Here is a 25,957-nt window from a genome sequence, read left to right as displayed (position 1 = left end):
ACATTTATATTTCGGAGTTATAAAACGCTTTATGGGATGCTTAGAGAAAACGTATACTCCGATATATTAGAGAAGATATATATCGCTTATAAAAGTTTACGACTAGCGCACCAGTCCTAACGCAGGCTTCTTTAAATGTCTGCCGGAATTTGTTTTCAGAATTGATCTGCGAAATCAAATATCGAAGAGACTAATAAATCGATTCTCGTATAATGTCATCTTTCGAATTATTATGATTGAAAGTACAAAGGATAAAAAAGTTATACTGCCTGCTAAATATTGTCAATTATTTTAATCGAGTGCATGAAACGTGGTGGATGGTTGTCGACCTAGTTGAGCAACTTTGCATAGACCATAAACCGCAATGCATGTGCACCTAATTTCACATCTGTATCAAGCAACTGGGAATTACTATACATTTTTACTCCGATATTTCGCTTTAGCCTACTTTATTTTCCTGCTATGGTTTCTTCGCGATTTTATCGTGATTGCTTCGGAGAAACTTTCTTCAGAAAAAAAACGACGATCATCAGTTCAATATTTAATTCAAGAGCAAATTTAACCTGGAGTATCTAAAATTTGAAATTTTATTCGAGTACTTTCGCAAAGTAAAACTTGAATTTTTTACAACGAAGAAGATAACAAACGTCGCTGTTTTGCTCGAAAATTCGTCTGAACTCTGAATTTATGTCGTCGTTGAAATTGACGCGTCGACGTGCCAAACAAAAAAAAAAAAAAAAACTTGGAAAAATTGCAGGAGCAAATCGATGTCTTTGAAGATCATTCCGCATCATCCTACCCTTTAGGCGTCTTCGCGGCGTACAATGACGTCAACTGCGGTAAGCGTCAGCGCAAATTGCAGTTCGATGACGCGCAGTCGCGGACTGCGACGCCGATCGATGCAACCCTCTCCGTGAGGGTTCCACATCACACGAGAACTAGGATAGAATATGCGCGCGGCTGGTGGACTCGTCCTGCGGTAAAAAGGAGAGACTTCCCTTGCGTGTGGAAACTCTGACGTGAAACCGATGATGCAAACGTGCGCTCGCGTCTCTTAGAACGGGCTTCGATGACCTCGAGATTCTCCACGAGAAACGCAGAAGTCAGTGCTAAGTGCTAACACGTATTTTTCAAAGTTTGAAGCTTTAACGTGCTGCTTGCGATGTAATAACGAAATGTTGCGACGACGTGAACGGTTTTATATAGTTAAAGTCTGCAAGATGTAGAAACCCAGTGCGGGCAGGAAATACAACCACTCTTGGCGGCTCTTGGTGGTTGAAATTCTCCGAGAAATCCGCCCCGATTGATAAAAGCTATCTCTTCTAAGGTAATTTTCATTCTCCGTCCAGAAACTTCCGTGAAAAACGGGTCTTATCGAGCGATAAGAGTTTCAACTTACATAACAGCTCGAAACAAATAGATGGCATGTACGATTTGAAGATTTTTATTCGACGTATCTTATCAGAATGTTAGAGAACTCGAATCACCACGTTTACGAATGCTGAAGCAAAATATCAAGAAGCTCCGACTGATTTATAGACTCTATAAGCAGATATTAAATCATCGTCGACTTTGTTTCAACCTCGAGCGAATAAATAGCGCGTTCATTCGGCGTAATAAACTAATCACATCTTTTGTTCGCATAAGATGAAGAAGCGCGTGTAGATCGATTGGTGACCGATCGAATAATCAATCCAACCGGAGCAGGATGCCGAAACCAGTCCCGGTGGAGAACCTGGTGATACCACCGCAGGATGGCCGCATCTGCGGCACGATCTGCATCTGCCAGATGACGATGGTGCTGTCTTCGGTCGCATTGGTGTACCTGACAGTCGCGATCTACATGCCATCGGGACGGGCGTTTCAATCGGGCATCAGCGAGGTGCCTGCGATGTGCACGACGATTCGCGCGGTGAACGCCGACAGTTGCGATTGGGGCAGCTGCGGCGAGTGGTGTCTGTCCAAGACGTCCGGGCCGTGTGTGCAGATTCACGTGAATCTACGTAGGAACGGCTCGACGATCCTACTGGCGAACTGTACGAACACGACGAACAAAACGTGCTACGGTATCGATCAGGAGAACGCGAAACGGTCCAAGTGCATCGCGGACGAGTGTCGTAATCTCACCGGCACCTTCAACTGCTCCGCGGGCACCTGCATCAACATCACCGACGCTTTCGAGTGTATGTTCCACGACACGGATCCGCCCCTCAAGTGTTCCGGTCGTCGCGGCAAGATCACTTGCATCGACATAGACGGTCTGTTTAACTGTAATCGCGGCACCTGCGAGCGTATACGTACTCCGTACAATTGCGATCGCAGGTGCGTCGACATCCCGACCAGGAACAAGAATATGATCCTGCTGAGCGGCGACAAGGTGTACTTAAGCCAGTGTGAGCGAGCGATAGACGTGGAGACCAATCGAGAGATCTGGCACGAGGATCGCGGCGACGTCATGATGGCGTCTTGCTACGGGATTTTTAATTCCACGTTGGGCGTCGAGGCGGTGGATTGCATCAACGGTTCCGTGCTGGAGAAGGATCTGCTGACCGATCTGACCAATTTCACGTACCTGTCCTACCTAAATTTATACGCCACAAAACCGCTCGATAAGCAAGTCGCGCCGCCAGAACATACCTTGATCATCGCCAACGAGAGCAGATTGCTCATCAATCTCGAGGGATGCGTGAACACGCTTCGGGACGAGTGCAAGGAATTTCTTCACGAGTACGGGAAGGATGGTTCCGATCATAACGCCCGCGCTAGATTCGCGTGTTACTACGCAGAGGCCAACACGGGCATAGTCGTGTCTCGCTTCAATCTCGAAGCGACCTATAAAGAGTTCATAGTCGCTCTAGTGCTGCCGAGTATCCTGTTTGTCGTCAGCTGTCTGACTCTGATCTTCTGTCAGAGGACAGTCGTCGTCGGGGACGACGCTAAAATGAGGTTCAAGGGCAAGCCCGGCACGCTGGTCTCGATAGAGAGGAGCGCGTCGGGCAACTTAGGGGATGCTGGTGGAGGAGATTCTGTTATGGCGCTCTGAGATCCGTCACGTAAGAAACAGTTTCAGTTCGGCAGAAAAGGAGGCTTTGAGACTTTATAGAGCTGATCATATATCGCTGCATTTTTTCTTGGTCCTTCCACAAATTACAAAAAAAATTTTTAATTAATTTCTTGTGTAATTCGGATTATAATCGATATTTAAATCGATATAATTAATTGTAGAATCACGTCTCTTTCTCATTCGATCGAAATTTCAAAGCACAATCGTTTTGCGATAATTATTTTTACATTATAATTAATAATTTTTGTCATTGTAGATATTTTCTCTTAGTTTATAAATCTAAATCGTATATACATATATATGAGTAGCATGGCATGGTATAAAAAGATACTGTAATTTTAATAAAATATAAATTGTAGACCTAAAGAATAAGTATGTTGAATTATTTTTTTCCAATGTTGCATTATTATAAAATCTTTTCTTTAATCTTTTGATTTTAAAGAAGATGTAATGAGCTATTGAAGGTATTTTATTGAAGGTAGAATATTACAAAATAAGAGGCATGTATTTCTCTTTAATACTTAACTCGATATATTTTAATACTTATTCGTATTTAATTCCATATAAATGGAAAATCGTTAAAATCATAAGATATATAAAAACAAATCTTGAATATAAATCTTATGATATTAACAACAAAATAATTATAATATAATTATAATATAATATATAATTATAATAAATATAGAGATGTTTTAAATTTGGATTAAAATTTGGTTTGTAAATTAGAGAGAAATCATGGCATCTTAAATACACTGTCATTATGATATTTCAATTTAATTCTTGAATTAACATATTGTTACTATTTATTAAAGCATAAACCTGCATTAGAAAAGATGTGTGAAGAGCTCACGTGTGTTCTCCTTTAATTTTAAGCTATTCTACAAAGTCTAAAGTTCATTAAAATCAGGACGAGAAGTCTGCAAATTTCTCGATAGGTGATTTTTTATTGCAATATTGCAATACATATATTTTTCTAATGTTGTGTTAACAGGCATTCCCCTCCTGGAGGAGAGTCCGGCTCGTCAGTCGATATTCTCCCTGCGCGGGCATTACTGAGGTGTGGGGAGGGGGGGAACGCGTGATCAAAAAATTCTCATCTTGCAACTTAATAAAACAAAAAAGCCACACGTGCACATTTTTGCAAAGATATCAAGAAACCTAAGCGAAAAGAGCGGAGGAACGATTAAACAAGGACAAAGAGTATCAAGGTCAAGAAGAATTTATCTACTCGCACTGCCTGCACCAAATATTTGGAACGCACATGCATGCTTATGTGACATGAAGAGGCGACATCACGACATCGAACGTATAACTCAGCACGATTCTCTCGTTGAAAAGGACATAATCAAGAAACGAGGAGATTTACTCGAGTTTGGCATCTTTCACACACGACACATTTGTAGTTTTTTAAGAGGTTCCCCTTTTCTGATTGATTTGCCAGTAGCCAAGTGTGATTAACAACCAAGAGACGCGCCTTGCCGATGGATGATCGACTCGAGACGAGCTCTCGATAACTTGCTTATTTAATTATTCTACTCATCGTAATCGTGTAGGAATATATACGAATATATACCATGAGCGATCCAGGAATATCGACGGCCTACATAAGCTCGAAGACCTTCTCCATATCAAGAATTATATTCAAAGCTTAGAGAATTTTTAAAGTCGATTGCAATTTTTATATTTATAACTCCTACTTTATTCGAATTAAACAAAATTGATTTTTAATTTCGATTAATTGTTATTTGATTACCATACTTTATTAGAGTTTACATCTCTTGTTTAGTCTCGAATATTTGTGTCTCAAGCTTCTATGCTCTTCGACATCGCAGATTAATTAATTAGCCCACGTTGCAGATATAGTATTCTATTTTTTATTATCAGAGAGTCGAGGAAAATTATTTCCATTATTGCTGTAGTCGGACGAACAAAACTCACGACGCGAATCAAGATGCGGTAAGACTATAAAAGCACGTCGATCTAACGCGCGTTTTGATCTGCCACGTGAATTGTGGCTGTCCGGATCTTCCGAGTATTTTCAAGTGTTACGAGTAGGGCCCACGTGGCCCACAAAAGCCGCAACCATGGAGTCCGACGAATCGACAGTGATAATGGGGGTCCAGGTGGAGGAGTCCAAGATCGGCGCCATGATCGAGAAGGCCAAGTTCTACACTTCCGTCTGCCTGGGCACCACGGCGATTCTCGCGGTCTTCGCCTTCCTGTTTCTGATACCGTTCGTCGTCGAGCCGGCGATATCTACCATCCTAGCGGATTTTTCGCCGCACGCGGTCGCCTGCGTGACGACGAGTCACGTTTACGCGGAAGGTCTGAAGAACTGCTCGTGGGCGAGTTGCAGGGAAGGTGAGTCTTCGAAATCTCTTTCTTCGGAATCTCATCTCTTGACATCAAAATGTAATATCGATGTTGTCGTCGTAGGTTGCACCAGTGCCGCGATTCGTTGTCATCAGATTAAAGTCAACTACACCAGACTCCCGTACGAGGAGTTTATAGCAAAACCGTCGGGCTCGGTGCCATGGGACGTCGCCGACACCGAATTCTTCGTGAATACGGAAGGCTGCGGTTACCCGCCTACGGTCAACTGTTCCGCTTTCGCGAAGAAATATGCCTACCAGAATACGGGGAAGATATTTCCCTGCTACTACAGCAGAACGCATCCAGAAACGGTTGTTGCAAGGTACGATCGATAAAATAAGCTGGAGATTTAAATTCATCGAGGTATCATTTTCAGCGAGCTTCGCTGAATAACTTAAACGACTTGCATATATAGGCAGTTTGTCGATTTCTGATTGGCATAAAATATAACGCGCTATCTTAATATCCACAGATATTCGTGGGATCAAAATCTCAGGCACTTGGTGTTGGCCTTGATCGTGCCCATAGTGCTCTTCGCCGCGACTCTCGGCGTTTTATGCTACTGGTATTGTCCACCGATGGGCAAAACCTGCGGCGGTCCGGGTCGCAATCTCATCGACAAGTATACTAGAAAGGAAGAGTAAGTGTATGTATGCAGCGCCCGATCGGCGGTTAGCAGAAATTGTATTTTTGACAGAATTATTTTAATGTTTTAGGTAGGCGATAGTCGAATACTATAAATAAAAAATATCAAGCATTGATAAAAATCTCTTATATATTTTTTTTTATTCTTTTAAATTATATTAATTTTTTAAAGAGTAATTTAAATTATATTTCACTAATTTTTTTCTTTACTTTTGACAAATCAAATATTTTATGGGATTCAATAGTCAAAGTAATTTCTCCGTATCTTGTGTGATTTTTATTTCTCTTTCCCTTCTCGCAATATCGTTCCGTTTTTTTGCAGCATCTTGGCAGAGGACGAGTTCGAGGAAGACGAAGAAGAATACTGACTGCTACCAAGGGCTCACCCCCCGGCGCGGGAGTGATGCCAGCGAAATAATCTCCGAATGGTTCCAGCGTACTTTACCTTATAAATTTAAACGATCGAAAGTGATAGCTTTTTTTTAGAAAAGAATTTTTGCGAAGAGCGGGCAAATGAGTCTCTCGTTATCGCTTCTTACGAGTTCACTTAAAATCCTTGCTTCTAACGCTACATCCGACTTACTTTGTTCTCTAAATCTGCCCTGGATCATGCTTTCAATAAATGAAACATGCGCCTAGGTTTACGCCAGTGATATATAAAAATATTTGTCTCTTTCTCTCTCTTTCTCTTTCTCTCGACATTACAATCGTGCACTGAAATTAGTTGACGCACTTATTCTATATAAAGATAATGTCGGATTAACATAAATAAAAATTAGCAAAATGACTAATCGGAGACTATCATTCGTAAAGAATCGCTCGGGCGAGACTTTGCGAAGATTAGACCTTAAATTTATGATGTAAAGTAGGCCGTGGATATGTGAGAGCACGGACTTTTCAATATCTATCAGTATTCGACGAGGTATATAGTTCGAAACACATGGCAGTGTCATAATGCATTAATAGAAAAAAGGAATACTTATGCAATGCAAATTTTAATTCAATCGATAACGATTAATACCGATATCGAATGCTAATGCGCTAATTGATTACGAAACGCAAATGCCTGTTAAATTATTCAACAGCGTAGCTGCTGATATTCGGAAATTTCGTAGAAATCAATGACGAGCTTCCATGTGTTTTGAGCTTAATCGTGATAAAGGCGCGCCTTCCTGTAATATTTACGTGATAATTCAAGCAAAAGAATATATAGTTTTTAAACGGCACAGATTTTAGGTTTTTTACAGCAGCAACATCGGGTTTAGACTAAGTTATAAGTTTAACTAAGTTGTAAGCTGCCCTTTCGTAAAGTATCGATGGAAACAGTGCGAGCTCGCGGCTCGACGCAATTCACGAAGAAACGGACTCCAGTGCGGACCCTTATCGGGCTAATCGCGTTACTCGCTGTCACTAAATCACTATCGTTATGTCTTCGAAATTACTATTTAATTGTATGCCTTTCTTACACTCTCCAGTCGAATTATTAGCATAGGTTTCTTCCTATTACGATCGTTTTCTCAAATAGACAAGTGATGACTGCTTTCAAATCTTCTAATGCAGAGATGCATAAGCGAGATGTACTTCAAAAATAAAAAAAGAAATTTTATCTCGTAATAGAAAAAAATAAAGTTATATATATGATGTATATTCTATAGATCACCTATAATATAGAGACTCTATATCAGAGGAGAGCAATTAATTCTCAATGTCACTACTGAGATGAATACAAACGTGATGTATTAAATGGAATTTGAATGCATTCGATGAAAGAAAAAGCGTGAAGCAAGTGACGCGATTCGCTTTCAAAATCCGCTTCCGCACCAAGAAACGTAAATTATTAAGGCTAGACCGTAAGTTAAGTCTGTGAATATTATCGATCGTAATACAATCGCGAAATCGAATATAAGAATTGTTACGATTTTTGTACGCGGACGCAAGTATCGCACGTCGTGGATTCTAGTTAGAGAAAAGATATATAAATAATATGAAAGAGAGAATATACGCGCGCGTTAAACACATATAATTAATGCATAAAATTGCACTTGAGAACGCTGGTATGTATTGTGCGCATAGTTTATAGTCGCATATAGAGATGTAAAAGAACTTTTAATTTGATTGTTTGCAAGAGGAAATGCAAACTACGTTCTCCATAAGCTACGAAACGACGTTGTTCACTATCGAATTTTTCTCACGAATCGTTCAACAATAATTAAAAATTAAAAATAAACTATAAATATAAATAATATAGATAATTAGTGATTTTTAGTTTTGATTGAAAAATTAATTTGACGTTACTAAAGCACAAGTCGGAAAGACATAAGATAATAACATAAGATAATATATATTAGGCAATTGAATTCAAATTATAATGAAGAATAAAGAAATTAATAATTGTAATATTAATTACTTTATTTTTTTTTAATTCAAAATTTTGATTTTATAGAATTCTTCAATTATTTTGAAAAACGCCATAAATTTTAATAATGTTCGTTTTTAAGCGTGTGGAAACTGTATCGTGATCCTTTACATCTAGTATGGTTGTGAATCCTTACTCGGCCTTACTCCCAGGTGTCTTTGATGTTAGAAGTTGCTTCCGTGAGGCAGCAGCTTCTCGTGGACCCTGCGTTTTGGCACTCATTCCCCATTTGAAGCTTGCTAGTCTAATTTTCGTTACGACTGATCGTCTGATCGTCGACGAATCGCGGATATCCATCGATTTTCATCTCGTTATTAACTACAATATTTTGCCCTTCAATTCTCTTTCATTGTCAGACAATTTGGATAACTTTAAATGAGAGTGTTAAATTTTAATCACATGTGTAATTAAATTTGACATTTTGATGTAACATATTCTAAAGAAATCAAAATTAAAGAGCAGATGATTTTAGATGAATATTGCGTTCGAAAAACATCATTGGAGCATCGAAATGAAAGTCGAAAGACTCTTCTGCTTGTCTTCTCATGCATTCCTTTTTGCGACGAATCTTGCTCAAAGATGCTCACAATCAACAAAACGATGACGGCGCAAATCAAATTCATTCGTGTATACGCTTTTCGCGAGTCGCAGAAATTGCAATATCTAGTTTGCCGTCAAGTCATCGCAAGATCTTTATCTTCGGTTAGAATTAGAACTCTTGTGTGATATTAAGATTCAAGCTTTCGAGCAAACACCAGGAAAGCTTTTACGCGGACAATCTAGGGACGGTGATTCGCGTATATAGCCATATAACTCTCGCATCACGTATCGGTTTTAGTGCCAATTAAATTCGCTAGCTCGACTAGCCAATTGCAATCGTCGTAGATGGCATTTTTATAGAGTAATGCGAGAGAATATTATGTATCATAGACTGAGAATCTCAAGCGAATAGGGCTCTTTTCATCGAATAACTTAAACATGATTTCGATCTATGAAAAATTTGAAATTATAAAATCTCTAAAATTCTCTTCATCTTCCAATATTCGGATAAATTCTTATCCATCCAATTTTGTCTTAAATAAAAAATAAAGAAAATTATACGATTAAATATTGTTTAAATATGAAAAGAAGAATAATAGCGCATATATATTTAATATGAAAGTATTCTGAGCATAATATTAATCTGTGTACCATACAATTTTAGAAAATATAATTAGAAAGTTTATTTAATCATGAATTATGAGAGAGAGAGAGAAAAGATTTAAAGTGCAAATATTTGTTTGAGATTCCTCCTTAGATAGGTGAACAAATTCTAGTGTATTCAAATTATATGCAAGGGTGGAAAATGTAGCGTAAAAATTATTCAAGCGATTTTAACTGACAAATAATCTAATCGAGCACGAGATGAATAATAAAACGAGATATTACAAATTCTATTTCCATACACGATCTAGCTATTACATTCGATCTGAAAGTAACGATCGAGCCGATCGAGCGCTATTTGTCTTTGATCAATTCGAAATTGCGCGTGCATGCAAACATTATACGATAATTAACTTTACATATTATATGTCCTCTCGTAATAATGATGTTATTTGACTGCTGTAATAGTACTCGCACTTACTACAGCTGGACATGTATATCATACTGACATTATTTCCCTCTCTCTCTCTCTCTCTCTCTCTTTTCTTATATGCAAAAAAGATCTATATAATATATAAATGAAAAAATATATGTATACATATATATACATATATTCTTCGAAATGCTTCCTTTCTCTCTACTCGAAAGTTTTCAAATTGTTCACCGCTTCATACGCGTAACTGTGTATCATAAATATATATATTGTACATAATACATATATACATACAGTATATATAAACCGCTCGTTCTGCGATACAAACGGACTATTGTAAATAAGAGATTGTACGACTTCGTTTAAAATATATAAAAATATCGTTTTCTGTTACTGACGCGATTTTTTCTATTCATAAATAATCATTTCCTTGAGGTGTTTTCCGAGAGGTATTTTAAATAAATTTTTATTTTATCTGTCAGTAAATTAAATTAATTAAATTTAACAAAAAATATATTTTATATGAATAATTTATATATTATATTTCTTTCTCGCTCTTTATCATTTTTCATAGTATATCTCAAATTTTTACTTTTAAAAATGTATAAATAATATATAAATATGTATATATATTTTTATTTAAATTATTACGAAACTATTAAAAAAAAAAAAAAAAAAAAAAATTATTTAAAAGAATAGTTTAAAAGAACGAAAAATTTGACGACAAATAAGAAAATTTAGTTTTGTTACATATATCTCAACTATGACATTACATGGAAAACCCTTACACAGTAATATACGAAGATTACATAGCACTAAACGAAGACATTTGACCTTTTATTCTCAAGGTCATAGTTGCTAATCCAGCGGAACTGAACTCCGCCCTCCTGAACTAATATCAAGGGGATGAATCTAAATCGATAGAACAGATACCGACTGACTTTGTGTCATAAAGCACTATAATATACGTATAATTTATGATACGCGATAAATGGTTTCACATTTCAAAATGTAAGATATTGTTTGTACTTTCCATTTGCTGACTTTTCCACAGGTATATAATTTTGATCATAAAATAAGATAATCTAAACGAAATCAATAATATTACGTGAAATAAATACAAAGTAAAATAATGCACGTAAAATGATAAATATCAATCTATCATTATATAATAAAAAAATAAATAACCTTCCTTTGATTTTAAACAAGGAAATTTCCTATAAAAAGATATATGTAAATTTACAGCGTAATAGCATAATGATGTTTCTACACATTTATATATATATATATATATATATATATATATATATATATGTGTGTGTGTGTGTGTGTAAATATACTAAATTATTTTAAATATAATTAAATCATTCTTCAGTATTGTAAAATTAGAAACAACTGTTTATAGATTTGAAATAGAGATTGCTAAGTTTTATGGAGTTTTTCATCGTAAGCAGCTACTTTTTCACATTCTAGAAGATTCACGATTCACTGTCCTATCACAGAATGAGACAAGTCCATGAACTTGCGGTTCGATATTTTATTCGGGCATTCCACCAGGAAAAGATTTCCACCCCCATAAAGAACAGCACGATATACCACGGCGCAAGCTCCGTGCGAGAGAGCTTGCGAGTCGCACCACCGACTGGCAGACTTGTTTTCAAACAGTCGTCGAAGCTGGTTGATCGCATGGCTACTTCGTGTGTGTACGCGTGAACGCGATTCCCTTCTTCAAGATGAAAAGATTGCGACGAAGAGACGATCGTGGACGGAAATATTTGTAAGATCAGACCTCGATGACTAAAACCGTATATTAATCGCGCATACGTGAAATTAATCCTCGCGATTAAATGACACGATTTGTTCTTGCGATCAAACATTATTGTGTAATTATCAACAAAGTGTAAATTTTCAGTGAAATGTGAAGTGAATGAAAAAAAAAAAAATGATATACGTTATTATCTCGATAGTAAATCACAGAGGAAATATCGTGAATTCTTTTTTTTATCCTGATCTGTGAAAAATTCATCGAATGAAGTTTCGAAATAAATAAATAAAAATTTTTTAAACATTTTACGAAGACATATAATAAAAACACAAATAAATTACAGCAAATCTTTCTGATTGCATTTCTTAATCAAGATAAGAATCGTCGAAATTTCGCAAAAGAATTATCATCTTCTTGTAAAAGAAGAAAAAGAAAGCACATCTAGTATTATCTGCCTTAAATCAATGATCGAGCAAAAGAACTTTCCTGAAAGAGTTGATATCTTTGAAACATTCAACAAGCTCAAAGGTAAAGCAGTTTTGATTTTATTGGAAATTCGTTTCGCACGAGTAGTAAGTACCTGCGTTTAGTCAGACACAATGGACATTACAAAATGTTACAGATCTCACAGGATTTTCGAAAGAAACCGAATTTCTTCCGGAAAATCCCGATCAACGAACAATAATTCTGCAAGAATTATATTTCCTAAATGTTTTTGTCGCTGTCAATAATTTTTACTTAAAAAAAAGAAATTACTGTAAAAGGAAAGCTCATAATTAATTTTATGAAAAAGAGCTCAGGAGATATATAATAAAGATATGCACGCAATATGAATAATTATTCATAAATATATATATAATAATTATGAATAATGATGTCCCAAGGGATGACGCGGTTAAATAGCACGCCTATTATTTAGCGACGTTCCAGGAACAAGAATCTCAAGGATATTATCAAGATAATCGTTTCGCTCAAGGTTACTCGCAAATGGAACAACCATTAAGGACTTCGTCGTACTATCGTGGGTGTCCTCCAGACAAGCATCTCTCTTTCTCACTTACAGAGATCGATTTTCTCTTTATGAAAAACGCAGAAACGTACTACTTTCTCGTGCGTGAATAATAATGTTGACATTACTTTAAAAACAAACCGAAGGAAAGTTTACTGAAAAGAAGAAACATGTGGAGATATAACTAATTTGAAAAATGTGTGTGTATCAGTTTAAAACATCCGTATCTTAATTTCAAATCGGCAATATGCCAGCAAGAACTCGGCGACGATATAAAGAACGATAGAGATGAAATATTAACGATATCATTTCCGATGGCAAACGCAGAAATCTGGAATCGATAGCGCTCTTTTTTCTTGTAAAGATCATCAAGCGATTAATCGCTCGCGGTAATGAAATTATTGATGCATAATTATGCGATATCCTCTGTTATAGAGCGATCTACTCGCGGCTAATGAAGTTAATTGTCCTGGTAATTGTCCTAAGTGCATCGGATAGATCGAATGTGTCCAACGAAAGAATAGGGTGGATCCGCGCCGTGTAAACATGAAAAGAGGCCTCTTCGTTGTTATACGCTTCTGCGCCCTATCGACGAACGGCTAATCGCGCCAGCTTAAATCAACGTATAGGTCATCCCAGTCAAAAAAGTGGGGCGACCTTTCACGGATTCGATAGAATTGTGAGTCACGTGTCTGATGAGTCGTATATACGACGAATCTACAGCGGTATTATTCGGAATCGTCAACATTAGAAACGAAATTAATTGACTTCCAAGAATCAAGGAAATCTGTGTATGGAAGCAATTACAAATCGCTGATTTGATACGATATTAGCGATTTTTTTTATCAGTGCTACAATTTTCATCATTTTCAGAGAACCGGAAAATAGTAGACTCGAAGACTTCAAGGACGATGTCAAGGACGCACTTTATGACAAAATGACATGATGATCGTGCGTTGTAACGCATATTTGTGTTCGTAAAGGGACGGCAGCGAAATCATTTAATCGATAAAGGAATCGTGACACATACATACGCACTTGTCGACCGACTTCGTGAACTTTCGCTCTCCGGAGGTAGTTCAGGAAAAATAAAACGGAGATCCATACAACAAAATATTTTGCTCACGCTGCATTTCCATCGAATAATATTTTGTTGCGAGAACAAAAAAAAAGGAGAATGGAACTGCTACGAACGATCGATTCTTAGTGCGAAACGAGTACAGTCGTCCACTGATCTCTCGACTTGTTGTTCTCTTCGGGCGAGACGGCGATTAAACTTTTACGAAGCTACTATAGTCGCTCGCTCTACGATAGTAATGAAATGTCGACATGAAGTCGCCGGGCTTTTTATATCATGTGCTCGCAGAGAGAGAAGGCAAAATATAATATACGCGACACTCGACTTTATGAAGATTATCAATTTCGGAGAGAGAATTAATTTTCGTTAAGAGGATAAGATCGATAAGAGGATAAAGAATATTGGGATAAATCGAAATCTGGAAGTATCACGCGATGGGTCGAAAACAGAAGCGTCGTGTGATACCGGAACAGAACCGCAGGATTTGCGGCAGCATCTTTTTCTTCCAGTTCGCCTTTGTCATCAGTTGCGTGGCCTTGGTCTACCTCGGGGTGGCGATCTACGCACCATCGTATAGGTAAGAAACCACGTAATTCACAATTTACGTTAGAAATTTTTATCACCAACTAAATATCAATTTCAACTTATATTTAACTGGACCAATCGTTTTCGATTACTTCAATCTATAAGATTTATTTTTCCGCCAAGTTTCCGCAGAAATAGCGCTATTCACAATGAGCAAAGTTATTCGAGTTAAATTACCCTATTTTTTCCTCTCTCAATAACTTTGTTTCGAGATAAAGCTATGAAAGTTATGATGTTCGTCATTTGTTTCTACAAGGTCGTATTCATGTCGCGTTAACGACGCCGGTCATAATTAATTTTAGAGCCTTTCACGTCGGCATCGAGCCGGAACCGGTGATGTGCCAAACCGTTAATGCCACGATGGTGAACAATTGCGGCTGGGCGAGTTGCGGCGAATGGTGCTTGACAAAAACCAGCGGCTATTGTGCTCAGGTTCACGCGACCGTGAGACGCAACGGCACCGACGTGCTTTTCGAAAACTGCACCAAGTTTAATACAATCGCATGCCCTGAGGTGCGTAGAGCAATGCTTCATCGCAACGTCGTTTCTCTTTAGAAGCTGTGGTACAGTCATATATGTACAGAGAGAGTTCAACTTGTAGCTAAATAAATATGCATTTCAAGTACAAAATATTTTTAGAGAAAATTCAGAAAACATCACGTATGTAAAAAAATATTGTTAAAATATATGGGAAGAATCAAAATATTTATTTACAAAAATTTATAAATTTTAAAAAATTCTCCGAATATATATGATACAAGAAAGCATTTTGCGCTCAAAATATTTTTTTTATATAAATTGTATCCGAAATACTGTCCATAGAGATGCAAGAATATAAAAATTTATAATTTAAAAAGAATTTCTTTTCGTCTTTTTTGAAAATAAATCGGAAATAATGAATGTGCTATTTGAAAGAGAAAGACTTTTCAATTAAATTTGTTTATTTCGTCATTCATTTTATTGTTAATTTAATTTACTAATCCGCTTGTTTTTACATGAAGAATTACAAATACGTTAAAAAGAGAAATTGTCAATTATACAGATTTGTTTATTAAAAAATATTCCATTGAATGTTGAAATTAATAATCTTGTTCGTTCTTGAAAAAGTTACGAAGCTATTTTAAAATTAACAAAAATTGAGGAGAAATTTAATTAGCAGGCTTTCCCCAGATTGAAAACATTTACGAAATCTAATATTACATTAAAGTTTTACGATCCTGTGCTCGATCGCTTCCATTAGACGTGAGCGATTATAATCTCGGATAATTACGCAATCAAGTTGAAAATCCTTCGCAAATCTTTATCTCTGAGAAGACAATAACGAGCTACTATATATGCTTTCTGGCCATTTGCCATAATCTCCCCCTGAAAACTCTTTCCGGTTGACGAGATACGAGAGGTTCTTCTCAGAAGGCAGAGACACCAGTTTATCCTTCGGATTTCGATCACTTTATTTCCACAGCACATTTCCCCAACCGACATACGATCGTAAGCTCCCACACGAACGGCCACTTTCCTGTAGGCGTTTCCATTTCATGGGGATATTACATTTTTACCGAAGAGCGTAGTTCAATTTCTTCGTCGCGTCAAATGTCGAGGAGCATTGCGGAAAATTTAAATTGCATCCGAATAAAATTTAACTACAGCCGCTATATTATTAGAAATTACTTTCATTATTACAAATTCCTAGCGTTCACGGTGTATATTAAGCTCGAAACAGCAGACCTGCTTTATACATTGAAACTACCCCTTAGAGATCAATTCCTCGTTTCCTTTATCCTCGATAACATTGACATTTCCCGCAATTTATCATTAAAATATAATGTCGAAGTTATACCAGTCACCTCGACAAAATTACTGAGGCAAGGCAGGAATGTAAAATACCTATATTATTTGCGACCTTAACATATACAGAGGGAGATCGCGTTTTATCTATAATATCTCTCATATTTACAGATCAAAATAATTTTATTCATAAAAATCAGATAGTTCACATATTGAAAGTTATGAGTAATATTGAAATGCTACTATAATGATTCATAAGAAAAAAAAAATTAATATTTAAACGAATCAGTGCTCATATTATATTTTTGTAATATAAATTTTACAAATTTCGCAGAATCCCGTCTACAAATTCGTTCCTGCAAATGTATAAATTCTTTAATTCACATATAAAAAAGTTTTTACATTTTTTTTAAATATATGATAAAAAAAATTACTTGATTTTTGTCTTTAATTTGCCCTTCAATTTTCACCCCATTTCTTATTCTTATCTTCGCCTCTACATAACGGTCCATCAACCATCGCAGGGCATCGATTATAGTCCACAGCGGATGCTTTCAGCATACCGTGGAAGAAGGTAAACTTCTTCTGTAATACTCATAAAGAAAAATTGCCAGTATAAAATCCATTGCATATGATATATGCGTATGATGCATCACAAGAAAAATTTTTTAAATAAAAAATTCTTTCTTCTCTTTTTTTTTACTTGCAAATAATATTATCTATTCTCCCATTGTTAAATATAATTACTCAATGAACATGATCCGTTATGAAACTGCTGCTGGAAGATCTCATCAAGAGCGACGGAGATGCATGATATGACGTAAATTTTCGCCATCGCAACGACAGCGATACATCATCAAGAACAACCCTCCGGTCTCTTATCAACAATGTTCTCGAAATTAGAAAACTTATTTGCAAAGAGCTCTATGGGCAAGATTACACTGTCCATTACTCTGCGAAATTCATAAAATTTAAATCAGGATAAAGATAATATGTAGCACGATATGATTGTATACTAATTCTATTTTCGTGAATTATTTATAGCAGCATTTTAATGCTTAATTTAATTAAACGTGATATTGTCCGTGAATACATATGTATCCAGAGTACAATTAAAATGCGTGTCGCGAGTTCTGTTGATTTGTTCCTAACTCGATTCAAGTGGATTTGACCCGAAAAAGGTTCGTTAGCGTTCGCGAGAGTCGAAAGGTATAGTTATCGCGCGTAAGGTAGCTAAAAATAGTCGGTATTCATTATCTCAATCTAATGCCAAGGAAACGGGACGAGAGGGAGGTACGAATTATTCTCGAGGGAGTGCCTTAGCAAGAATATGAATATTTAGGCGCATGGCATGATACTGTATGCCGACCACTAATGCTTTGCCAACAGACCTGAAACATCCTGAAAGTAATGGGATTTAATTAACGGTGTTGACGAGGAAGGACGATAACTATAGAGTCTTTTGTAACCATATTGACGGACAAACTTCTATAAACAGCGAAGTCCTAATTTTCCTAATTACGTACACGATATCTTTATACAGGGCGTTCCTCGAACATTCTGTTAAAAGGATAATTTCGCAACAGAATTACGCGTAATTGCACTAGGACAAAAAAATGAATGTTAATTAACTTCTCTGTAGCGATTATGTGCAACAAGAACAAAATTAGAGCGTTAAAAATAAAATATCAAAGAGAAGGTCTCGAGTAAAACTTTATTTTTAAATGCTTTTAGATAGAGATTTCGTCTTTTAACTAAAATTAACTCGAGACTCGATTGTCTCACATTTAAAACATTTTAAAGACATCAGTTTTTGTATGTATAATTCTAAAATAAAAAATTGCGACGGATTAAAAATTTAAGATTACATTCCTATCGAAATATATATTAGCTTCAACCACTAGCGGATCCTGACGTCGATAATGGGGGGGGGGAGGGGGGGGTTTGCAAAATTATTTTATTTAATATTTTTGGTTTCATGATTAGCTTTCATTCCAGGATCAACGACGTCGATAGCTCTTTAATGTTTGTTTTTCTTTATTTATATTTTTTAAACAAATTCAGCAAAACTGTTTCTTTTAATTTGCAAGGGGGGGGGGGGTTAACCCCCCCAGAATCCGCCAGTATATATATATATATATATATATATATATATTATATAGATATAAAAAATTTCTCGCCTAATTATTTTCATGCAACGAAATTATCTCATCATTTCGTCCTATGTCTGACTTAATCTATACTTAATTCCTTGAATACGTAATGAGTATAATTTACAATGTATCTTATACATACATATTGTATATATTATATAGATATAAAGAATTTCGCTTAATTATTTTCGTGCAACAAAATTATCTCATCATTTCGTCCTATGTCTGACTTAATCTAGATTTAACTCCTTGAATGCGTAATGAATATAATTTACAGTGTATCTTATACTTATATATATATATATATATATATATATATGTATATTATATAGATATAAAGAATTTCGCTTAATTATTTTCATGCAACGAAATTATCTCATCATTTCGTCGTATGTCTGACTTAATCTAGACTTAATTCCTTGAATGCGTAATGAGTATAATTTACAGTGTATCTTATATTTATATATATATATAATATATATATATAAAATATATATATATAAAATATATATATAAAAGTATAAGATACACTGTAAATTATACTCATTACGCATTCAAGGAGTTAAGTCTAGATTAAGTCAGACATAGGACGAAATGATGAGATAATTTCGTTGCACGAAAATAATTAGGTGAAATTCTTTATACTATATAATATATACACAATATGTATGTATAAGATACACTGTAACATATACTCATTACGCATTCAAGGAATTAAGTATAGATTAAGTCAGACATAGGACGAAATGATGAGATAATTTCGTTGCATGAAAATAATTAGGCAAGAAATTCTTTATATCTATATAATAGATGTATATATATATATATATATATATATATATATATATAAAGTATAAGATACACTGTAAATTATACTTATTACGCATTCAAGGAGTTAGGTATATATTAAGTCAGACATAGGACGAAATGATGAGATAATTTCGTTGCACGAAAATAATTAGGCGAAATTCTTTGTATCTATATAATATATGTATATTATATAGATATAATATATATTATATAGATATAATATATATTATATATATATATATATTATATATAGATATAAAGAATTTCACCTAATTATTTTCGTGCAAAGAAATTATCTCATCATTTCGTCCTATGTCTGACTTAATCTATACTTAACTCCTTGATTGCGTAATGAGTATAATTTACAGTGTATCTTATATATATATACACTAGCGGATCCTGACGTCGATAGCTCTTTAAGGTTTATTTTTCTTTATTTATATTTTTTAAACAAATTCAGCAAAACTGTTTCTTTTAATTTGCAAGGGGGGGGGGAATTGACCCCCCCCCCCCCCCCAGGATCCGCCAGTGGTTTCAACACATTAACATTAGGTAGGTCAATGCATAATGATGAAATTCAAAATGAGAAATGTCAATAGGCAAACATGAGGAACATGAAGAAGTACAACTGCAACAACGGCAGCGAATGCAGTACATTGACGGGCGTGTTCAACTGTAGTCTTGGACATTGTTCGAACATGAGCGAGTTGATGCTCTGCCACATTAAGGGCGACGGTATCATCATCGACAGCGAGAAGGATAATATGAAGCTGAACGGCTTTTTTAGCTGTCAGAACTCTAGATGCACGAAGATCAAGAGCCCCTTCGCCTGTGACCGATACTGCCCAAACATCACCACTAGCGATATCAACGTTTACCTGATGCAGGACAACAGCATCATCTCCGCGAGATGCTCCCGCGGGATGGCCTTGAACAGAGCAAACGGTAGTCTGCCTGGTACTAGACTGGACGAGCCCGTTAAGATCTGGGACGAGCACAACGGTAGCATCATTGCCAGTTGCTTCGCCGTTACGAAGGATGAACACGTCATTAGGTAATGACGAATAATAGTGATGTAGCAAAATTATATAACGACACAAATTTCTCCGTTAAGAGTTTGTTCTATCGAAACTTCGTTAAACCAAATTACTAATTAGAAAATAGAATATCATCAACATAAATGAGATTAATATTGATTATAATGATAGATATCAATGTTTTATTTATATACATCGCAAATAATTATATTCAATAAGTGCAATATCAATTTTTTAAGTGTTACGTGTTAAATTTTTATGCCAATTTTACAAAAGTTTCATGTTGCAATTAATATCAGATTTCATATTTCAATTTGCTGATATATTTGAGTATTTTGAATGTACGTAGAAGATGAGAGGAGATTCATTAAAATACGAAAGGAGAATTGAATTGATGCTGATAGATGAAAATTACTAGAGCTTTAGCAAGTAATTGAAAGGAGAAAATATTTTGTCATTCTCTCTCTCATCAAAAAAGATTTATAGCATCGCCATAAGTATTGATCAATCGGACCTTGACATTTCTTGTCCACAGAACAAAAATAGAATTGTAGTATGAATTATACTTATTTCTTCTTTCTTATTTTATGTAAAATTTAACGTATATCATCTCATTATTATTATTATATAATTACAATATAATATTTACTAATATAATATTTACTAAATGTATATTTATAGAAGATACATATTTTCATTAAATAAAATTATGATATGTATTCATGTGAGATACACATCTGTATAAAATTTATAACGAGCACAAATTCCATTCATCGCTCGCAAGTTACATTCCAACAGAGAGGTAGACATTTTATTCGAATCGTCAATGAAGTGCGAGAGGATAAGTATCGAAAATATTAGGGCGAATCACAGACCCAGCTGCTGGATCAATGGTTGCTATGGAAATACCCTATACTGACGTGTAAGAAAGCAAGAATGTTAAGAAATGACACGTGTTTCTATAATAAAAGTAATTGCCCTTCGATACAGTCGCTGAAAATATAATCAACTCCAATCTACTTTTGGGAAGTCCACAAGTAGTAGTTTTACCACAATATATTTATAGATATTTATTTATTAGATTCAAATGCATTCAAATTTTGTTTCATTATGAAGATATACACGTATGAAAATATTGTGTTAGTAAATAATTGTGCATGGAAAATAAAATGATGTATGTATCTTATTTCGATTTTTTATAATGGGGGTGCAAATTTAACACATAAGTTTGAAGTTTCAAAAAATATTCACGAGCCGATTATTAAGTTACAGTATTTATTTAATAATCGTATTTAAAATTCGCACTATTTGTTAATTAATTCTTACATTCTCAAATGCAGGTTTAATATCCATGCTCGATGGATTGCACATGTGAGAAAGTTTCCCATTACCACGCTTTAAATCACATTCTTCCATATCCATTGAATCAAGTGTTCATTCATTCAATACGATTTGTCACATGTACGATAAAAATAGCTTACGATGTATAAAAAATGAATTCTTTAAATATCGTAAGCTATTTTTAGCGTACACGTGACAAATCGTGTAGTAATCAATAAATGAAGAACACAAATATTCCAACAAATCTCAAATTACTGATAAGAGTAATCGAGACAAAAACTTACCTCTGTTAAGTTAGCACCCCCACTATAAAAAAATCGAAATAATATACAATTATCTCTGCAAGCCTTACTGAAAACGTGCTCGTTATTCTCATTTAAAAAATACGGGTACTGCTAAATCATTGATACACATAGCGTTACTGCCTCTGTTTACCTTCGCAGAACGGAGGATTGCGTGAATGGTACTTTGCTGAACGAGATCAAGGTTCCCCAACCGTCCATTAACTTCACGAGCTTCTTGAAAATCTACGAGAGGAGCTTACAATATCCAGCGGATCCCACAAACGCCTATGTGCCGGCGCAAAAGTCTCTGACTATCTATAATAGCTCGCGATTATACATCAATCTCGAGCGTTGCGTCAACACCCTCAGAGGCGAGTGCAGGCAATTTCTTCTCACTCACGGCCGTGATGGCGATAATCAGACCGCGCAGAGCAGATACCCTTGCTATTATAACAAGGTAAGGAATTTTCCATCCAAAGACTTGACGAACAAATAAGAAGTTGATGAATTTGATCCATCAAGATTTTCTTTAAGACAAAGGCTATCTTAATGTGAGGAATGTATGAAAACAATTAAATCTATTTTTTTTAATTTGTTGAAAATTAATAGATTTCCTTGAAAGAAGATTAGAACGCTGATAATTCTTGCATGTTTCGAACACAGTTGTAAAAGACGAGTTAAAGCCGAAGAAAAATGCGGTGTGCAATTATTTGTCGAAAATAATTTAAACATCGACTGTCATTCTAGATTGTAAAAACTAACAATTTATGGGATGTTTGCAATTATTTATGCGAATTGTCCAGAACGACTCGTTCTTCGTGGTGGCGCGTTTCGATCTGAAAAAGACGCGAATGGAGCTGCTGATCGCCATAATCGTGCCGGCTGGACTCTTCATCATCAGTGTGATCGCTTTGATCATCATTTCGCGATCAGTGAAGGTGGGGGATGACGCGAAGATGCGATGTAGGTATTGCGTCGACAAGCAAGAAGTCGAAGGGGAGGATGAGGGTCTCATGGAGGCAACGTCCTCCGCTACTCAAAGCCAGGCCAATGAAAATGAAATCAGTAGTATGGCCCTTTAGCAGTATGCGCCGCTTAATATGGGCGCTACGCTCGGCTATGAAAGGCTGCCACTGATCGACATGGATGAGGCTGAGGATTCTTTTTAAAAGAGGAATGATATCTGGCTTTTAAAGGTTCGTCGTGTTGAATAGATTCATCCCTATATCGAGAGAAATAAACTTTCAAAATGAAATCTCCGAGGTGAATTGAGTTCTCAGACGGACATTAACGTCGTCTTCCGGAATGAGGTGTAATTAACTTTTCTATAGTTACAATTGTCATTGATAATGTATGCAATATGATATGAACAATACGTGATTGCGACGTTATGTTCAAGATGGAGTTGAATTCAAGTGATTTCTCTGCCAATCAAATTCATCGAAAGTAACTCATTCTAAGGTCCAAATTAATTGCGAACAGAATTATAATAAGACTTATATGAGAGTTATACAATACATCGGTCAAACAAATATTTATTTATATGTTCACTGTTGCCTTCGATGTATTGCTAAACTTTGTTTGCGCGTAAAGCAAAGTGATTAATATTAATCGCCGATATATTAATATTATTAAGATTTTGCCTCCAAATACATCAAGGGAACATTAAGAAAATAAAGTAAAATATATATAGTAGAAAATATGTAATATAATTGTTTAATGCCGCCGTGTTTCAATAAATGACATGTAACAAGGATCAGGCATTTAACACACAACTGTTCCCCCGCGATATATATACTGTTATGAGTAAAGTGAAAAATCAATAATTTCTTAATCAACGAAGACAAAATAAAAAAATAAGTAAATAAATAAATAAACGCCGAAATATATTTATTATAGCATTTCATGACACGATATCTTTCTTACGCGATAATCGCGATCTCGGCGTAAAATTAAAGTAAAATTAATATAAAGTCAACAAGCTTCTTTAATGTACAAAATAGATTTAGGATAACGATGACTCAATGCTCGTTTAATTCGGCCGTCAACGAACATGTGTATTTATATCTTTTCTATTTACCGTGCTATTGTAGTATAATCGTACAAAACTGTAATTAGATATTTCTGATATATCGCTGATGAAAATTTCATGTAATTCCCTGGCTCTGACCGAATAATACCGATACATGCAAATTCCCAATACTACGACTGCCTAAATTACTTGTACAGTACATTATATACCACATATTTGCGATGCAAATTATGCGTAAATATCTGTATTTTGCGATGTAAATATGTACATGTGCTTGTAGAAAGCAAAACATTTATGTATCCGCTGCAATCGATATCGCTTGAATTCTCGTGCTAGTTTCGTATTAGTGTGTTTAAAGAGTCAATCAAAATTTCGTCGTACAATGAACATTTAAAATACTTAACAAGTATATACATAGGGGTATGTGTTAATTAAAAATATAAACTTTAATAATCATTTTTTTTTTAACATTTGTTTTTAAGTTGATTGCTGCGATTCACATTTTCAGTTTTCAGAAAAAAAATTCTACTTTTAATGAAATAAATAAATAACCTTCTTGGATATATAATTAATAAGTTATCAAAAAAATTTGATTTAATTTGATACTTATTCTTATAAAAATAATATTATTTGACTATCGCGCAAGAAAAATGTATAATATATATATTTTAATTTTTAGCCGAAATTTATAAAAAAGAACTGATAATGCGCATAAATACACTCACACATTCAGTTAGGTATTTATATATGCTTTGAAAACAATCGATAAATAAATATAATCTCACGCGAGTGCAAATATACACACGCACACGCAAGAACAGTAGCTAGAAATAATCAGGATACAAGAAATAAAGACTTTTCTAACGTCACTGTACTCTATGTGCCTTCTTCCGCTTTCAATGGAGCCAATAAAGTGTACCTATTAATATCATCGAATGCTATAACCAGAGAAAGAAAGACAAGAAATCTCTTTCAGTCCCAGAAATGAACACCGCAGTTATATATCTGTTATTTCTATTCTATTATGAAAATAAAGATTTTCCGGATTGTAAATGAAATTTTTATTTTATAGACGTATTTAATATCTAAGAATCATTATGTAACCTTTAATATATTATATACCATAAAATAATATAATAAATATTTGACTCTTTCCATTCAAAACAGATGGAAAGATTAGTGAATGATTGAAATAATTAATGAATCCACAGGGGAAAACAATTTTTAAAGGGCAACGATTATAAAGAAATAATGGGAGATGATTAATCGTTGACAAATGAGTATGCAAATGACGAACAATTGTACATATGATTGATTACATATGATGTATCTGGATATAGAAAGACAGAGTAAGCCTCTTTATATAAAATTATGATTATATATATTATTAATAATATAGAATGTATAAAATCTGATATAGTTCTATATTCGCCCTTATGATATATTTGAAACATATATGCATGTATCAAATAACATATCTCTCATCTCTTTTTTATTTAAACAACAAGTTTCTTTACGCGTAATTTCTCGTATTCTTTTTCATCGCACAATATTCCATTTACTTTCCATCGAAAGTATAATTAATTTGCACTCTTGAAAATTACATCTGAACAGTTTGCAATAAACGTCGCGTGTTGACACAATTATAATATTATAATTATTGAAAGAGAAAAACTTGGTTGCGTATATATTTTCTATGTAATAAAATAATGAAAAAAAAACATTGGAAAAATAGAAATTTTTATCCCCTAAGAATCCTCTCCTCGTGATAAAAATATGCCATCGTCGAATTATAATAAAATAATATTGCCGGGCCTCGCGTGTCGCGAAGCACTTTGTATCGAGGGCATCTCTGCTCTGCGCAAGAACGAAATGATTCTCATATCTGCCGTTTATAATACGCCCATGCAAATTAATCTACAAGGAGGAACATTTTCTGACCTTGGCGAAACGAATACACAGTTCTACTTCTCTGTAATTTCGCGCAAAATTACGAAGAGT

The 25,957-nt window shown here is 35.0% G+C and overlaps 3 protein-coding genes across 6 annotated transcripts; all 3 read left to right on the top strand.

Annotated features, from left to right (window-relative positions):
* The first annotated feature begins 768 nt into the window (after window positions 1–768).
* On the top strand, window positions 769–4,200 carry Teh3 (tipE homolog 3 phospholipid transfer protein). Its single transcript, XM_083036453.1, has 2 exons — window positions 769–3,053; window positions 4,059–4,200. Exon 1 carries the CDS (start codon window positions 1,709–1,711, stop codon window positions 3,041–3,043), a length of 1,335 nt encoding a protein of 444 aa, XP_082892579.1. The 5' UTR covers window positions 769–1,708; the 3' UTR covers window positions 3,044–3,053; window positions 4,059–4,200.
* Window positions 4,201–5,151: 951 nt separating this feature from the next.
* Teh2 (tipE homolog 2 phospholipid transfer protein) lies at window positions 5,152–10,474 on the top strand. 2 transcript variants are annotated; one of them, XM_083036466.1, is made up of 4 exons: window positions 5,152–5,428; window positions 5,504–5,762; window positions 5,913–6,080; window positions 6,408–10,474. In XM_083036466.1, exons 1-4 carry the CDS (start codon window positions 5,152–5,154, stop codon window positions 6,451–6,453), a joined length of 750 nt encoding a protein of 249 aa, XP_082892592.1. In that variant the 3' UTR covers window positions 6,454–10,474. The 2 variants fall into 2 exon arrangements, with proteins under 2 accessions (XP_082892592.1, XP_082892602.1); XM_083036476.1 differs by having other exon boundaries at window positions 5,913–6,086.
* Window positions 10,475–11,588: 1,114 nt separating this feature from the next.
* On the top strand, window positions 11,589–24,383 carry Teh4 (tipE homolog 4 phospholipid transfer protein). 3 transcript variants are annotated; one of them, XM_083036426.1, is made up of 6 exons: window positions 11,589–12,370; window positions 12,465–14,506; window positions 14,817–15,027; window positions 19,862–20,316; window positions 22,084–22,381; window positions 22,728–24,383. In XM_083036426.1, exons 2-6 carry the CDS (start codon window positions 14,364–14,366, stop codon window positions 23,004–23,006), a joined length of 1,386 nt encoding a protein of 461 aa, XP_082892552.1. In that variant the 5' UTR covers window positions 11,589–12,370; window positions 12,465–14,363; the 3' UTR covers window positions 23,007–24,383. The 3 variants fall into 3 exon arrangements, with proteins under 3 accessions (XP_082892552.1, XP_082892567.1, XP_082892561.1); XM_083036441.1 differs by having other exon boundaries at window positions 11,589–13,530; window positions 13,725–14,506; XM_083036435.1 differs by having other exon boundaries at window positions 11,589–13,642; window positions 13,725–14,506.
* The last annotated feature ends 1,574 nt before the right edge of the window (window positions 24,384–25,957 follow it).

This window comes from Prenolepis imparis, unplaced genomic scaffold, assembly GCF_030444845.1.
Source record: "Prenolepis imparis isolate NDT839.2.m4 unplaced genomic scaffold, iyPreImpa1.0 SCAF_1, whole genome shotgun sequence".
Lineage (NCBI taxonomy): Eukaryota > Metazoa > Arthropoda > Insecta > Hymenoptera > Formicidae > Prenolepis > Prenolepis imparis.
Note: the sequence above shows the minus strand (reverse complement) of the source record. Positions and strands in the feature narration are given on the sequence as shown.

What these genes read in the sequence shown, in the direction of transcription:
- Teh4 (XM_083036426.1), top strand. Translation starts at nt 14,364, where the DNA reads ATGGGTCGAAAACAGAAGCGTCGTGTGATACCGGAACAGAACCGCAGG. An exon ending in ATCTACGCACCATCGTATAG is followed by an intron (nt 14,507 to 14,816) that starts GTAAGAAACCAC and finishes AATTAATTTTAG; the next exon opens with AGCCTTTCACGTCGGCATCG. An exon ending in AAGGATGAACACGTCATTAG is followed by an intron (nt 20,317 to 22,083) that starts GTAATGACGAAT and finishes TTACCTTCGCAG; the next exon opens with AACGGAGGATTGCGTGAATG.
- Teh3 (XM_083036453.1), top strand. Translation starts at nt 1,709, where the DNA reads ATGCCGAAACCAGTCCCGGTGGAGAACCTGGTGATACCACCGCAGGAT.
- Teh2 (XM_083036466.1), top strand. Translation starts at nt 5,152, where the DNA reads ATGGAGTCCGACGAATCGACAGTGATAATGGGGGTCCAGGTGGAGGAG. An exon ending in GTGGGCGAGTTGCAGGGAAG is followed by an intron (nt 5,429 to 5,503) that starts GTGAGTCTTCGA and finishes TTGTCGTCGTAG; the next exon opens with GTTGCACCAGTGCCGCGATT. An exon ending in CCAGAAACGGTTGTTGCAAG is followed by an intron (nt 5,763 to 5,912) that starts GTACGATCGATA and finishes TAATATCCACAG; the next exon opens with ATATTCGTGGGATCAAAATC.